This window comes from Rhineura floridana, chromosome 18 (assembly GCF_030035675.1).
Source record: "Rhineura floridana isolate rRhiFlo1 chromosome 18, rRhiFlo1.hap2, whole genome shotgun sequence".
Taxonomy (NCBI): Eukaryota; Metazoa; Chordata; class Lepidosauria; order Squamata; family Rhineuridae; genus Rhineura; species Rhineura floridana.
Genome location: NC_084497.1, coordinates 20,719,098 through 20,735,530, shown reverse-complemented (window position 1 = coordinate 20,735,530; position 16,433 = coordinate 20,719,098). Strand labels below are relative to the sequence as shown.

At 46.1% G+C, this 16,433-nt stretch overlaps 1 protein-coding gene across 6 annotated transcripts in view; it reads left to right on the top strand.

Moving 5' to 3' along the window:
• Positions 1 to 16,433, top strand: part of KIF1B (kinesin family member 1B) — a 139,689-nt gene that overhangs the window by 107,599 nt on the left and 15,657 nt on the right. For 4 of the 6 annotated variants that reach the window (XM_061600568.1, XM_061600567.1, XM_061600566.1 and 1 more), the window contains 11 exons: positions 813 to 1,061; positions 5,977 to 6,095; positions 7,074 to 7,159; positions 7,266 to 7,395; positions 8,676 to 8,838; positions 9,017 to 9,107; positions 9,411 to 9,529; positions 9,985 to 10,040; positions 14,315 to 14,423; positions 15,275 to 15,341; positions 15,914 to 15,998. In XM_061600568.1, the coding sequence (XP_061456552.1) occupies positions 813 to 1,061; positions 5,977 to 6,095; positions 7,074 to 7,159; positions 7,266 to 7,395; positions 8,676 to 8,838; positions 9,017 to 9,107; positions 9,411 to 9,529; positions 9,985 to 10,040; positions 14,315 to 14,423; positions 15,275 to 15,341; positions 15,914 to 15,998 (1,274 nt within the window). The remainder of the gene's footprint in view (positions 1 to 812; positions 1,062 to 5,976; positions 6,096 to 7,073; positions 7,160 to 7,265; positions 7,396 to 8,675; positions 8,839 to 9,016; positions 9,108 to 9,410; positions 9,530 to 9,984; positions 10,041 to 14,314; positions 14,424 to 15,274; positions 15,342 to 15,913; positions 15,999 to 16,433) is intronic. The other 2 variants (XM_061600569.1, XM_061600571.1) reach the window with 1 other exon arrangement.

Here is a 16,433-nt window from a genome sequence, read left to right as displayed (position 1 = left end):
ACGAGGTTGGCAGAAATCTTGGGTTTCATTTAGTCCTACTCTGAGAAAACCCATTCAATTTAATGGACACGACCGACTTAAGCCCATTCATTTCAGTGGGTCTACTCTGGATAGGACTTAAGTTACATACAGCCCCTAGACAGCACCACTTCACACGGCGATTGGGGGCGAATCATGCTCTTGAATGCTTGCCAGTTGAAAAAGTAGTGAATTAATCCACATGTAGTACATTAGCACATCTAAGATTCCTGTAGCCATCTCCCTGATATTCTAGCTTGGTATATAAAGAGAGCTTTTATTTTGGGAAGTGAGAGGAAAGAACATTTGAAAATGACATCACTTGCTCACAAGTGGTACAGTCCAGAGTTCTGCTGCTGCCTAATCCACCACCTAATCCTGTGTGATGTGTAGAATGTTCTGCTTTAAGAAAGAAAGCTGCAGCCCTGGAAAACAATGACTTCTTTTCATAAGCTTATTACAGCAATCTTAAAATAATCATGTGTATTGGCGGCATGCGAGCGCCTAATTTGTTGTGTAGTACATTACCTTTGCTTCCCTCTGAAGTCCTCCTTCCACCAACAACCTGCTGCTCCTTAATTTTCCCCATCTCCTTCCTGCTGTGCCTCCTTCCTCCACCCTCCCCCTCCACCCACTCCCTCAGGCAGCCCAAAGCTTTGGCTTGTCGATTTGTTCTAGCGGGCTGTGAGCTGAGCTCGGCATCGGACTCCTTTGTCGAATGAAGCTGTCCCTTTTCTTTCTCTCTCCTCCCTTGCCGCGTTAATCAAAAGTGTTCCGTTCACCGATATGTCTAGCTCCCCCATTTTCCACGGCTGCGTAAACGAGCGCCTGGCTGACCGCACACCCTCCCCCACTTTCTCCACGGCCGACTCCGACATCACCGAGCTGGCCGACGAGCAGCAGGGCGAGATGGAGGACTTTGACGACGATGCCTTTGTGGACGATACTGGCTCCGACGCTGGGACCGAGGAGGGCTCGGACCTCTTCAACGATGGGCACGATCCGTTTTACGACCGCTCCCCTTGGTTCATTTTAGTGGGAAGGTTGGTGAGGTTATCTGTAAGAATGGCCAGTGGGGACTAGCTCTTGCCGCTGGGCTGCTGATAGTGTTGCCTAGTGGTAGAGCTGTTCAAGCCAAAGCCGTAGGTGATGGGTGTGTTCTGACCTCTGCGCGTCAAGGCCTCTTTGCTAGTTGGACATCATATGTGATGTCAGGTGCTGAGCAGGTAAGGACGCAACTCCAAAGAAACAATTGGGGGCATCAAAGAGGCTCACAGCAACTACCAATGAGCTGACTGGTGCCAATCAGCTGATCGGCATGGGCAGTGCATCTTCAGAGGGGCCCCTTTGCAGTTGTCACCTGACATTGTAATAACATTAGGTGATTGACAGATGGGAGGCCCTGCCCACCTCTCAAAGTTAGCCCTGGGGAAAGACTCCAGCCCACCAGCTGGACCCATTCTTCCACCCAGATCTAGCCCCATTCTCTTTCATTTTTTCTTCAAATTCTGTTTTGGCCTCAAAGCCGGGGAGCCTTCAGATCACACCATTACTCATGGCTGCGTGCAGCCGAGCTTTTAATGCACATGTGCATTGGCTGCCCTCTAGTGGCCCAAAATGAAAGGGCTGGTCCCTGTGGCCATATCCTTTTGGCTTGCTAGGTTGTCGTGGAGGCCTAATGCATTGACTGGGCAATCTAACTGGAAGGGGAGGTGGAACAAGGGGGCTGTGAACTAATTTTCTAAAATTCCTGAAATGATGTTGTGTTTATCTAAAGAAAAACAACAACAACCCCCATTGTTATCCTCTTGAGTTCTGCTGTCATCATGTTTTGATACAAATCTTCACATTAAATTTTATTTCTAGTTTGGTTTTTGTGTGTGCATGTGAATATGCTACTTTACCTCACCAGTCTTTATGCTAATATAGCTCCCCCGTCCCCGCTTTTTCAGTCTGCTGATGTGTTGTCTTAAAGAAAATTAGATTTCAAATGGTCTTCAAAGAAAATTGGCAGATGGACGAAAGTACTTCCCCCCTCAATCTGGAAGGAATTTCATGGAATTTGCTGCCGCAAGATCATGGTGATGGGGACATTACCTTAAATCAAGGATGAGGAAACTGTGACCCTCTAGATCAGGCGTGGGAAAACTTTGGCCATCCAGATGTTGCTGAACTACAACTCTCATTAGCCCCAGAAAGCGTGGCCAGTGGCCAGGGGTTCAGCAACATCTAGAAGGGCCAAAGGTTCCCGTTCACCTGCTCTAGGTGTTGGACTGTAGTTCCAATATTCCTTAGCCTTTGACTGTGCATGTTTGGTTTGATGGGAGTTGGAGTACAACAACATATGGAGGGCATCACAGGTCCCCCATCTCTGCCTCAGGCGCCTTTTAAAAGGGAATAGGCAAACTTGTGGAGCTAAGCATGCATCAGTACTGATCAGCTATAATAGCTAAGCGGAGCTTCACTTTTCAGAGGTAGTCTACCTCTTGAGTCCCAAAAACTGGAGGTAAAAGAGGGAATGGTTATAATAGCTGCAGAGACACTCAAATATGGTGGAGGCACAAGAAATGGGTCTTCTTCCTCAGGTGCATGTCCCCATTCCCCAGGTACAGCCCTGTCACTGTAAGCCCCATCACTACTTCTAATAGCAAACTCAACTGCAGAGTGCCGACAAAACTGTAGACAAAGGGCAGCTGCTTCAGAAGAGGAGGTATGGGCATGCTCAGGAGAACACCTATAGATGCAAAAGTACAAAGCAATTTTTAGGGGGAACATTGGAGGGGGGGGCAAGTCTCCCCAGTCCAGTGAGGACTGAGCATGCTCAGTGGCAATAGAATGCTGAGCATTTTCATTTCTCTCCCCGGCCTTTTTTTCCGGGGGGGGGGGGACGACATGATGCGTAATGGAAAATGGGATGGAGTGTTCTGGCAGAAGGTCCTGCGAGCTGGCTGGAGCCCTTCACGGGAGCACTCTCCACAGCAACAAGCAGAGTTGGTCCATTGACGCTAACGGACGTCGAGAAGCTTTTACAATATTTGTGTGTGTGTGTGTGTGTTCCATCACTTGTTTGCCGCCCTGGGCTCCCTTTGGGAGGAAGGGCGGGATATACTGTGCCTTGCAAAAGTAATCGGATCCCTGACCAATGCTCTTATAGTACTGAATTACAAATGGTACATTGTAATTTTGTTCTGTGTGATATTTTATTTTGAAACACTGAAACTCAAAATCCATTACTGTAAGGAGACATCGGTTTTGTGTTGGGAAATATTTGTAAGAAACATAAAAAAACGAAACGTGTTGCTTGCATAAGTATTCAGCCGCTGTGCTGTGGAAGCTCCCAGTTTACACAGATGAAAGAAATTGCCCTATCGAGGACACAATTACCGTACCACTGGCCTCCGCCTGTGAAGGTGGGTCTGGTTACTTTTGCAAGGCACTGTAAATGTAATAAGCAAATAAAAGACAAACAACTTGGGTTCATTAATATCAGTGGAACCAATGGGTTTACTCTGTGGTGGACCAGCATTGGATACAACTCTCAGAAGCTTCACTGTTGCTTTTTTGGGGGGGGTTACAGTTCCTATCCCCATGCCTGGATTTTGACCCAAGGGAGGGGCAGCAAAGGTCATACGGGACTGGACGACCCCGCAGTTGGGAAGGAGTGCGCCTGGCTGTTTCAGATGCTGCTTGAGTAAATCCATACTCCCATCTTTCTGAGTGTAGAGTGAAATGCGAACCCGATTTTTTAAAAATCCTGGTTATTCCCCTCTATCAAATGTTTGGGAGATACTGCCTTAGATTGTGAGATTTTTTGGTCTGGATGCTGCTTTGAAAAAAACACAAAACCACTGATAGTAAAGATTTAATTTTCAGCTTGTTCCACCATGTAGGAGGCAGGTGTTTAAAAGTGGGTGTGGGTGTGTTTCCTTCTCCTGTTTGACAGTGACAGAGTATCACCTTGAATCCCTTTTCTGGCACAACCTTTGTGATTCCACTAGGAATGAAAATGATGCCAGACTTAATTCAATAGAAATGTTGCCTTTTTATAAATTGTCAAATGACACAACTTTCCTTCCTGGCAGAGTTGGATTCTCCACCTCTTTTGAGCAGACTGAAAAAAAAAAAAGGAAGTAGATCCTTACTGATTTATTCCAGTCCTGAGTTGCAGCTATTTCTGTTAATGTTTTCATTTTGCTCCTAGTGCTTTATTAATCTTTTATTTTTCTTTTGTACTTCCATTTTGTTGACATTTTTGTTGTAGAATTTTATGTATATATTTAATCACTTGAGTGTGCAGTTTTCATCACTCGCTTTCTGTTCATTTCAGGAAACTCCCATCTGGTGGGGCAAAGGGCATGGGGAGTGGCAGAATAGACTAATGCTGCCTTGCAAGCAAGTCCTTGCAAGTTACTAGTCCACAATGTACATCTTCCTAGTCTGCCTGTCCATGCTTGAGTATGTTTAGCCTTTTATAGGATAAAGCCCTTCCCCCATGCCTCGGACCAAGTAAGATTACTGGCGGGGCAGGTGAGGGTTAACCTAAACAGCAGAAAAAACTGTTACCATTGCTCTCCTTTGCTTGCTTATTCAGAAATAAACTCCACTGAGGTTAATTCCAAGTAGCTGTATATAATTGTAGCCGGAATCTCTTTTGGAAAAGACGGAAGTGTAATGTTTAGCCTTTTGCTTAATGTTACAACTGTAAGATTTCTTAAAAATTAAGCTTCTTCTGTCTCCAGAGTGCCAAAATGATATCCCGAGGAATATAGGACATAGTTTATAATTTATTGGCCTAGTTTGAATATCACACTGAACCACAGTTTAGTGTGCAGAGAATAAGCCCTGGGTTCTGATGCTCCCCCTTCTCTTCCAGTGCTGCCAGGAGGAGGAATTTGGAGAAGCTTTGGCTTCTGTTTTGCTTAACTGCAGCTGGTCGTATCATCTGGTCCAGACAAACTGTGGTTAATCTTATCTAAACAAGCCAGCTTCATAGCCCATGGTTATGAATTTTAAATATGATTATATATTTGTTGTAATGTGCCTTCAAGTCAACTACGACTTATGGCGACCCTATGAATCAGTGACCTCCAAGAGCATCTGTCGCGAACCACCCTGTTCAGATCTTGTAAGGTCAGGTCTGTGGCTTCCTTTATGGAATCAAGCCATCTCTTGTTTGGCCTCCCTTCTGTCCAAGCATTATGGTCTTTTCTAGTGATGATTATATATACGTATACAAAATTAACACACACATTTAAACAAACCAACTTCAAACTATGGGTAATGAAGCTGGCTTTGTTTACACAAACCATAGTTAAGATTAACCACAATTTAGATTTTGGATGACACAACCAGCTGTGGTTAAGCAAAAAGAGAAGTGAAAAATGTTGGCATCCTATCCATGTCGGAAATGGGTAAGGTAGGAGGGAGCACATGTGCCTGAAGCTCACTGCAGCTTATCCTCATCACACCAAGCTATGGTTTAGTTTGTTGGCTGAACGCATCCACTCTTAGATGTTGGGCAACATTACTGAAATATTTGTGGAAGGAAGAGATAAAGACTGACCTCCAATATTTAAAAGTGCCTCGGTCTGTTTAGAGTACATTGTGAAGAAAGTTGAGAACTCTATTTTGGGGGGAAAAACCTGTCTGCACTTACATTCAAGGTGTACTTGAAGTGTTTAATAAGATTCTTGTCCGATAGGCAATAGATCGGTTTAAATTGTTAGTAATTAGCTAAAAAAAGTTTTACGGTGTAACTTGCTACCGTTGAGTGGCTGGCTGAGTTTTTTTATGCCTTTATACAATGTGTTAAGCTGGTCCTGTGTTGAGATTTGCAGAGACAAAAAGCTAAAGTGATTCCTGTTTAGGTAGTCAAATGCAAGTTTCAATTAGTACGTGGTGAGCACATGCATTTGTACTTGTGTATAATATTTTCCCCCTCCCAATCTCTACCCTCAGGGCATTTGTATACTTGAGCAACCTTCTCTATCCAGTCCCGCTCATCCACAGAGTGGCAGTGGTCAGTGAGAAGGGGGAAGTGCGTGGATTTCTTCGTGTGGCTGTCCAAGCAATAGCCGGTAAGGTGCCCTGCTTGCACTCTGCCCTTCTCTGACTCTCCATTTAGTCCTTACGCCAAGGAACCTTTTTTTACATCCCAAGACCCACATTCCCTTCTAAACCTTCTGGAGGCCACACGCCAGTGATGGGCGGGGTCTGAAGCAAAAGTGGGCGGGGCAATGAATGCGAACTTTACCTTTCTACAGCAGGCTTGTTTCTACATGTGCTCATACACCCCTCCCTGTCCTTAATCCGGACAACCAAGAGGGCAGGTTAAAATACGCCAAGAAGGGTGAACGAGGAGAGTCCCGAGGGCTAGATAGGGAAGCTTGCATTAGGGCCCCGGCCTTATGCCCCCCCATCCGTGCATTAGGCCGTGCCAGAGAGAGAGGCTCAACTTGAGATGCAGTGACTTGACCAAGACCATTTTCCAGCACAGTCCTCCCGTGTTTGCTCAGAAGTGAGCCCTACTGATCTTGGCAGGACTTTCTGGGTGTACATAATTTCAGTTAATACCATGGCTGGGCCATCATTTGAATCCAAGCCTCTCCCTTGTCCAAACCCAGCGCAGCCTCTGAGAGCAGCGGTCATTCAGCTGGAGGCCCTTGGGTGAAATCACACCCACGGCCAGCCTGCAGCTGGCCAGTCACCCTGCCTTTCTCATAACACTGGAACTCGTGAACCGTTGCAAGATTCAGAAAGGGCTTTTTCACACAGCACATGGTTAAACTATGGAATTCGCTCCCGCAAGAGGCGGTGATGGCCACTGACTGGGATGGCTTTAAAAGAGGCTTTAAAATTCATGGAGGATAAGGGTATCGCCAGCTACTAACCCTGATGGTTATCTTTTGCCTCCACTGTCAGAGGCAGTAAATGCGTCTGAATGCCAGTTGCTGGAAACAGCAAGAAGGGAGAGTTGCTGTTGCACTGAGGTCCTTCTTCCGGGCTTCTCATTGAGACATCTGATTGCTATATCTGTCCTCATTTTTTTGTTATAGCTGATGAAGAAGCCCCTGACTACGGATCTGGCGTTCGGCAGTCTGGCACAGCTAAAATCTCGTTTGATAATGAGTATTTTAACAAGGTAACCCATGACTTAATTGAGCTCTTGCATCGGTGTGCTGCTGTGCTTCTGTTGTAGAAAGAGGACAGAAGGCTAACTTGTAGGCCTTTCCTTTCCTTTTTTTTAGAACAACTTCTCATCGGTTGCGATGACCCGCTCTGGATTGTCCTTGGAAGAGCTGAGAATTGTGGAAGGGCAGGGTCAGAGTTCAGAGGTCATCACGCCTCCTGAAGAAATCAACAGAATGAACGATCTGGGTAAGTAGACAAGATGCAGTTCTTTGGGCAGGTAGGGCAGGGTAAATGGAGGATCTCTTCTGATTCCTTTGGGTAGCATTTAGGGTCACGTTCAGGACAGAAATAAAAAAGGGCCCCTCCAGACTGATGGCTTCCCCCCCAACTCGAAATCAGGGCTGGGGAACCTCTGGCCCTCCAGATGTTGCTGGTCTGCAGCTCCCATCATCATTGGCCATTGGCCATGCTAGCTGCTGGGAGTTGGGGTCCAACAACATCTGGAGGAGATCCACCCTGGTTCCTCACCCCTGGGCTAAATACTTCAGTATAATAACGATATGTATCGTGCTTTTTAAATGATCACTACAAAGTAACACTTAAGTGTCCTGTTGACTGTTGATTTTGTTTTTAACATAAAATGTAAGTGAGCATAAAGCTCACTGATAGGTCAAGTAAACATGCCAGACCACCTCTGAAAACAGCCCCAAAGGTGATAATGTTAAAACATGGCAAACCTCTCTCTCTCTCTCCCCCTCGCTCACCCCATCTTTTTTGCCTGAACCCCAAAGACCAGAAAGTCCTCTCAGAGTTGTTCTGGGAGCACGTCCCTTACAAAGGCTCCTAGGACTTGGGAGGTGGGGCAAGGCAGGCAGAGCAGCGCTGGGGAACCTGGGACCCTCCAGTTGTCGTTGGACTACAAGTCCCATCAACCCGACCATTGGGCATACCTGGCCAGGGCTGATGGGAGTTGGGAGTTCAAATAACATGCAGAGAGCAGCACACTGGCTGCCACTGCTTTTGAGTAGTGTGTGGTTGTGTGTGGGTGTCAAAGCTCCTTCCGTCACATGTTCCACATTGACCCTAGAGAGCTGCTGCCAGTCAGAGTCGACAGTAGAAGGCTAGATGGACCCAAACGTGTCTGACCTGGTACAAAGCGGCTTCTTGTGTTCTTGAAGCATCTTGAGAAATCCAGAAGCATTCTAAAGCAGCTGCTTGGGAGAAGCACCCCAAGGCACTGGGGACTCCTATAAACATCTCGTGGGGAAGGGACGTAGCTTATTTATTATTTGATTTATTATTGGATTTATATCCCGCCCTTCCTCCCAGCAGGAGCAGGAGCTTAGTGGCAGAGCATTTGCCCACAGAAGGTCCTGGGTTCGATCCCCAAGATAGGGCTGGGAAAGACTCCCTGCCTGAAACCTGGAGAGCTGCTGCCAGTCAGTGTAGACAGTGCTGAGCTAGCTGGATCAGAGGTCTGGCTCCAAGTACAAGGCACCTGGTTACGCTTCTGATTCCCTTTTCAGACCTAAAGTCTGGCTCATTGCTAGATGGCAAGATGGCCCTGGAAGGCTTTACGGAAGAAGTTGGCGACCACCTGAAACTGGGCAGCTTGTTTACTTTCCGCGTGACGGTGCTACAAGCCAGCGGCATCCTCCCGGAATATGCAGATATCTTCTGCCAGTTCAAGTAAGCGCCCGCTCTGAACAGCGGCTATGTACTTTGGTCAGAGACTTAGTAGGTGTTTTGGAAGCCCCGAGCTGTTTGGAAGCAGAGAGCGAGGGTCAAGCTAACCTTTCTGGGGGCCTATAGACAAGAGCTTGGCTTATGAGCCAGAGCCTAAACTGGATTATTTTTCTTGCCGTAGCTTTCTGCATCGACACGATGAAGCTTTCTCTACTGAACCCCTGAAAAACAATGGCCGAGGGACGCCTCTTGGTTTTTATCACGTGCAGAATGTAAGTGGAAGTGGTGGGTGAACTACTGGTGAGTGGCCTCCTGATGTGGCCCTCATTGGGGGGCATGTGCACTGACCCTTGGGAGCTGCAATAGCCTGGCTCCCAAGTTTTCTGTAAGAAGGCAGGTAGGGAGCATGCGTGACAAAGCTGTAGTTAGATTGGGGGCTGTATGCATTTCCACATGGGGGTAAGCCGTCCATCTCTCGAAGGATACAGTGGCTGGGGCTGTTGATTAGCTGAAGGCGTACAAGTTCTTCCTGCAGCCAGACAGATGCAGTGTGCGTTGTCTGTCTGTTTTGATAGATTTCTGTGGAAGTGACAGAATCTTTTGTGGAATACATCAAGACAAAGCCTATCGTATTTGAAGTCTTTGGACATTATCAGCAACATCCGTTCCATCTGCAGGGACAAGAGCTCAACAGGTGGTTGTATATGGATATCCACTGATTTTGGGTGCAAGGGGGAGAAATGAAAAGCAGAGCCTGGTCTTACAAATAATTACTTGGGGGGGGGGAGATAACCCTCCTCTCCCTTTCTTCGCTATTACTGGTATAGCAGGTCTCATTCTCTACCTTTTTGTAGACTTAAATGGCTCTTTAAGGCTGGGAGAAGTGGAGTGAGCTTCACGGGCAACTGCTGTAGTGCTGTCTTTTGTATTTATACAGGGCAGCGCTGTGGTGTCTACATTTTCAGATCTGGTTTTGTTCTCTCTTCTAACGAGAGGAATTTGGGGGGGGGAGAGAGAGATGGTTGCCACCACTACAGTGTTAGTGCTAGCAGTATGATTAGAATAAGACCTGTCTCTAACCACCATATTACAGTGGGGTCTGGGGAGGGAAGGAATTCTGAAGGATTAAACTGCTTCCTTTCTTTGCAGCCCCCCACAACCGTCCCGGCGATACTTCCCTCCCCCCATGCCGCTCTCAAAGCCAGGTAATAAGAACTTTCCACTGCCTCAGCATACGTAAACTGTAAGGCCACCTGCCTCTTTCAGCCTAAGCCAGCCCTGCAGTATAAGAGGAGAACCAATCCGAATATGAAAACATTTTCCTACGCAATCTTAGCTTAGGGTGGGTGTGGATGTGTTTGAAAACACCCTCAAAGTTATTTATTATTTCACCTGCTCACACTTTCCTATGTTGGTCAGTTTGGCCTCAAAAGGCAGACCCAACTTTGCTGCTACTTCCCTGTGTAGTTACCTAGAAGCGATCTGTACTCATCTTTGGTGTGTGTCTGTTTGCCATCCTGCAGGGTCCCCTTCAGTTCACATTCCAAACCAGGAAATTTATTTATTATTTATTTATTTGTTAAATTTTTATACCGCCCCACTAGCATAGCTCTCTGGGCGGTGTACAACAAAGAAATACAAATATATACAATAAAATCCCATAATAAAATACAACAAAAATATAAGAGAGTAGGAAAACTAAAAACAGTTACAGCACATGTTAAAACTAGATTAAGTTAGATTAAAATGCCTTAGAAAAGAGGAAGGTTTTGACTTGGCGCCGAAAAGATAGTAACGTCGGCGCCAAGCGCACCTCATCGGGGAGACTGTTCCACAGTTCGGGGGCCACCACTGAGAAGGCCCTAGCTCTTGTTACCACCCTCCGAGCTTCTCTATGAGTCGGAATTCGGAGTAGGGCCTTCGATGTAGAACGTAGTGTCCGGGCAGGTTCATATCGGGAGAGGCGTTCCAGCAGGTATTGTGGTCCCGCGCCGTATATTCCCCAAATTACAGGGTTGAGGAACCGGATGAGAGTTTGCAGCTGTCCTGTTTTGGGCACATCGCTCAGTTTGCTTTATTTATTTATAGCGGCCTTGTACCTGGCGTTGCTTGGGAATTCTCCTTCTCCACAGTTTTGAAATCAGGGGTTAAAACCAGTGCAGTTTTGAAAGACTCAGTCCACCATCTTGATTCAAAGTGATGTCCAATTGGATCCAAACATAGACAAAAACTTGCTCCTTGACTTCAAGAGAGAGCTCTTGCCAAAATTTAGTCACAATATCTCAAGAGGTGTCCTAATGCAAAGCAAACAGAAAGACTTTCAGAAATGTAAAGTAGATGTTGATTTATGAAATCAACCAACACTGAATCAAATTAATTTTCTAAAAAGGCTTGGTGAAACAAGTGTGTTTTCAGCAAGTGGCAAAATGCCAGGATTGTGAGTGCCTGTCTGATTTCCACAGAAGCAGCATACCACATTACTGGTGCCACTCTGCCAAAAGCCTTGGCTTGCGTTGAACCTACTCAAGTGTAAGATAACTGCGGGACAGGCAGGAGGGCTTCTCCCAGGTCAGGTGTGGGGAACCTTCAGCCCTCCAGATGTTGATGAACTACAGTTCCCATCACCCCTGCCTATTGACCAGGCTTGCTGGGGCTGTTGGAGTTGTAGTTCAGCAAAGGTTCCCCACTCCTGTCTCAGATGATCGGAATGATCCGGTCGGCATATGAGGGACGAGAACTGTGTCTTATTTCCTCACCATCTGCTCTGTTCCGTTCTCACTAACACTCACTGACCAAGCTTCCTGCAGCAGTTCCATAATTTTCTTTTGTTTTTAGTTTCAATTGTGCATGTTGAATTCTTGTGTTCATCTCTTCCCACCTACCCAATCTCCTTGGTCTGTCCCTTTTATTCTCTTGCTTTTCTCCACCCCTCCCCGTTTTACCATTGCCTGCTGGCCTCCTATCTCCTCCTCTCCCTCCCACTGCCTCTTCCAGACCATGAGAGGAAAATTGAGTTGATCAGGTATCTCATGTCTGGGCATGTAAGCGCGCATGTGCTGAACACACTGTCCGAGCATGCCAACATGCTTGCATCCTCTGCCGTGGCAGCTTTCCAGGACGGGGCTGACCAGCTGCCACCATTCCTCTTTCTGCCTGTCCCCAACTGTCAGACTGAGCGTTTCCCAAAGCGAGATGGTTAGTAGCCAGATCCTGTCTGTGATAGATGTAGGAAGAGCGCCCCCCTTCCCTTTTCCCCAAACCTCAGCTCTGGCCTTTTGCATCCCATCCGTGTCCAGACACGACCTCTGTTAACTGTGATTTTTCAGAGGGCTGTCTGGCTTCTAGGAAAGGCCAGTGCTAGGATTTTTGTGGCTGTCTTGTGGCACAGGCTTGTGAATCTGCTGCTGATCAGTGTAGACAATAGCGAGCTAGGTGGACCAGTGGCCTGAGTGAGGCAGCTTCCTATGTTTTTATTTTCCATAAGCTTCTTTAATAAGCTTGCTTTGTTACGAATGCCTGCTTTGAGCCTGAATCGTTCAGATTCCACATCCACGCAAGACCCTCTTTGCATTTTTTTAAAATTACAGCTGTTTTTCTGATCTTCTCTTTAGGTTTACCAGGGGCCCTATTTTTCTAATAGTTGTATAAAAAGGATTTCTCCCCCCCCCTAAAATCGGGGAAGGGGTTTTATTTATTTAGATGATTTCTAGACAAATTAACATCCAAGTGATGTACAGTATAAACAAACACACAACATGAAAACCTGATACAAGATCATTAAACACAAGAATTGGGAGGAAGGGATATACATTTAATAAATAAATAATAAAATGAATAAGAACATGATATAAAAACGTTAAATGTATCCAAAGAAGCATAAACTGTCCAATATGACAGATACAAAAGGATTGTAGGTCAGTGGCAGAACCCCTGCTTTGCATGCAGAGGTTCCCACTTTTGATCCCTGGCATCTCTGTTTGAAAGAATCAGGGAGCAGATGATGTGGAAGATCTCTGGAGAGTCACTGCTAGTCAGAAAAGACAATGGCTACATACACACCATACATTTAAAGCACATGGCCTGCCCCAAAGAATCCTGGCAACTGTAGTTTACTCCCTCACAAAGCTACCATGTGCAGCATCTTTAACAAAGTATAATTTCCAGGATTCTTGGGGGGGGGAGCCATGAGCTTTAAAGGTGCTGTAAATGGATGGTGTATAATGGCCTCATAATGGCCTGAAATGGAAATGGACTGCCTTCAAGTCTATTACGATTTATGGCAACCCTATGAATAGGGTTTTCATGGTAAGCGGTATTCAGAGGTGGTTTACCATTGCTCTCCTCTGAGAGGCAGTGACTGGCCCAGGGTCACCCAGTGAGCTTCATGGCTGTGTGGGGATTCGAACCCCGGTCTCCCAGGTCGTAGTCCAACACCTTAACCCATCCTTTCCCATCTAGTGTGCCTCCAGATGATGTTGGACCACAATTCCCATCTTTCCTGACCGTTGGCAATGCTGGCTGAGGCTGATGGGAGTTGTGGTCCAACAACATCTGGAGGCACACTGGTTGAAATAGGCTGCCTTAACCACTACACCACACTGGCTGTCTCATAAGGACCTAGATGGATGAATAGTCTTGATTCGACATAAGGAAGTTTCCTTTGTTCCTGTATTCCTATTTAAATACCTTGTTCTACACAATCATTAAAAAATACTTGGTCCTCCTTTGCTGCTTTTTGCCTTTCTTTTTCTTCTTTTAAGAAACCCAAACAGATGAAAATAGTGATGGTGCGATGATACCATGGTGCAATCCACCTTAGGTTGGGGCACACGCCCCTTGTGGAGCCTGGGCCAACAGTTGAAGGCTAACAGCCTTGACAGTGGTTGCATTCATATATCCCAGTAAGCCATAAACCATGGGTTTAGTGTGCATGAGTGAAAATGTGTATGCTTCACTCATCGTGGCTCATGCTTGGAGGAGACAAGCCATAATCACTGGTTTAGTGTCGCATCTCAATCCAGGGGTCGTGGTTTGTTTTGGCCTAAACAAATCACAATCTGTAGTCAAGATTTGTTCTTGGCTTACTGACTGTAGTTTGTTGTAATGAAGCAAACCATGTATCTTGGTTCAGGTGCAGCATTTAAGTCAGGAGTGGTGATTTGTTTTCTCCCAGTGTAACCAGGGAGGAGCAAAGAGCCTTCTTAGGTCCTTTCACAGTAAACCAGTCCACTTTTTTAAAGAATTATTCATGGATTGTAGGGATTTCGGTAGTATTTTTTAAATGTTTTAATCTTTCTTGCTGTTTTCTTTTTAATATCTGGTCTGTGACCGTAATAAAACAATTCATTCAGTAAACCATGGTTTACTGTGACATGCAAACAGGGTCATTGTATGAACAAAGTAATTGTGTGTAATAAGCACAGGGGAGCTTCCTTCATTTTCCCTCAAGTGTTTGCAAGTCAGCCTTTTTCTCTTTCAGTCCCGGCTACCAAGCTCAATACCATGAGCAAGCCCAACTTGGGGCAGAGTGTGACCAAATACGACCTCCTTGTCTGGTTCGAAATCAGTGAGCTGGAGCCAACTGGAGAGTGAGTTCAGCCTTGTTTGTCTTGTAATAATTTGTATGCTGCTTGATACAGTCTCTTAAGCCATATGCAATAGGTTGACAAAAGATACGCTAGAGATCAAGCCAGTTTAAATTGATCGTATTTATTGGAAAGCGTACTTAAAATGCCTACTGAAATAGCCAAGTGCCAGAGGCTCAACAGAGAAGGGGCACAGAATTGGGTCCACGATACTGAACAAATGGCTCCTGGATCCAAGCTCTTAAGGGTTTTGTAAATTAATACAAAAACCTTGAACTTGGCCTGGTAGCATATGGGTATGTCTTTGGAATGCTTAGATAGCCTGAGCAACTCTTTCTATCTACAAGGGTGTGTTGTGCCCTGATCCCACAGGGGTGCAAAACACCTGCAGAGTGTGGTGTTGAAGCACAGGATTCTGCTTCCTGGAAATCTCTGCCATCCCCTTTTCTAGGGGCTGAAGTTGCAAGGGCTTGGTGCCCTATACTGCTTCTTGCTTCTCTCCACGACCAGCAAAATCTAAAATGAATTGTGCAAAAGAAGAGAGAATACGAATATGGCACGATTTGTGGAATTTAGGCAAGTTGCAGAATTTGAATTGTTTTTGCAGGGAGCAGGGCATCAGGTTCTTGCCGTGCTCTTCAATCCCTCCACCTTTTGAGAGACATGAAAATAGAACAGCTAAGACCGTGTTCCTCCACCAAGTGGTCTGTCCTTAAGTTTGATATGTAGGCTGTTTTAAGGGCAGGATGCTGTTACCCATGAGCCTTTGGAAGAATGATCTCTCTGACTATGTCAGTGTCTCTTCTTGCTCTTATCTGGGCTTTTTGTGCTTGCCTCTTTTTTCTCCTCTGCAGATACATTCCTGCTATAGTTGACCACACGGGGGGTCTACCTTGCCAGGGGACGTTTCTGCTCCACCAGGTACTTTGATGCTTGAATATGAAGGCCTGCTAAATTGCCAGGAGCTCTGGTTGTAAGGAGAAAGACACCTCGTCTTGATTCTCCCATTTCCCTGACCCCTGTTGGCTGGTAGCATTTGTTGTCATTGGCTGGTCGAATGAAGTGCTTCTAAGGCAGCCCACGCCAACCTGGCACCCTCCACAGCTCCCAACAGCTCCAGACAGGATGGGTGTGCTGCCTGGGGCTGATGGGAGCTTTTGTTAGTCCAAAACATCTGGAGGGCACTCGGTTGGCAAAGGCTGTTCTAAGGAGCCTAGAGGCTGCAAACTTATCCCAAGTTCTGGCCACCACTGATTCGATCACATGTTGAATCCTTAAAAACAACTATTTAAAGGGAACAAAGAAACACCAAGAAAAAGGTGAAAAAGCCATGCAGAAAGAAGAGCTACATTAATCAGGCCTAGCAAGCATGGCCAAGTTCAGCATCTTCTAGAGGGCCACAGGTTCCCCACCCAAGGACCAACCAATTAAATGTTGCAGCCCTGTTATTAAGATAGAGCTGAGACTAAGCATTGCTTCTTCAATTCCATCAGGGAATACAGCGTCGAATCACCGTCACCATCATCCATGAGAAAGGAAATGAGCTGCACTGGAAGGATGTGCGGGAGTTGGTGGTTGGTAAGTATTCCCCCCCCCCCAGTTCTTTACTTCTCTTTCCACGAGGATACATTGCAGTTCTTCTTAGGACCGTTCTACACATTGCAGAGCAACAACCCTAGAATTGTTTCCAAGCACGTACTCCACAACCAGTCCCAGCTCTCCGACAAATAACTCCTTTAAATATAGCAAAATGACAACACTGGGCAAACGCTTGTCACAGTTGCGTGTTCTCTCTTTTAAAATCCTCCCCTCTGTTTTCCCTTGCTAGGAGGGAATGGATGTGCTTGTGTTAGCGTTTGGAGGGGGAGTTCATGTGGAATATGGGATGTTAAGGCAAAGGGGAGAGCTGAAGGAAGCATGGAATAACTATTGGGGGTGGGGGGTGAGAGTTTGGTCAGTGTAGCAATTGGGAGAGGATGGAAGGGATCAAAACCCTGTGGGATTGTCTGAGGA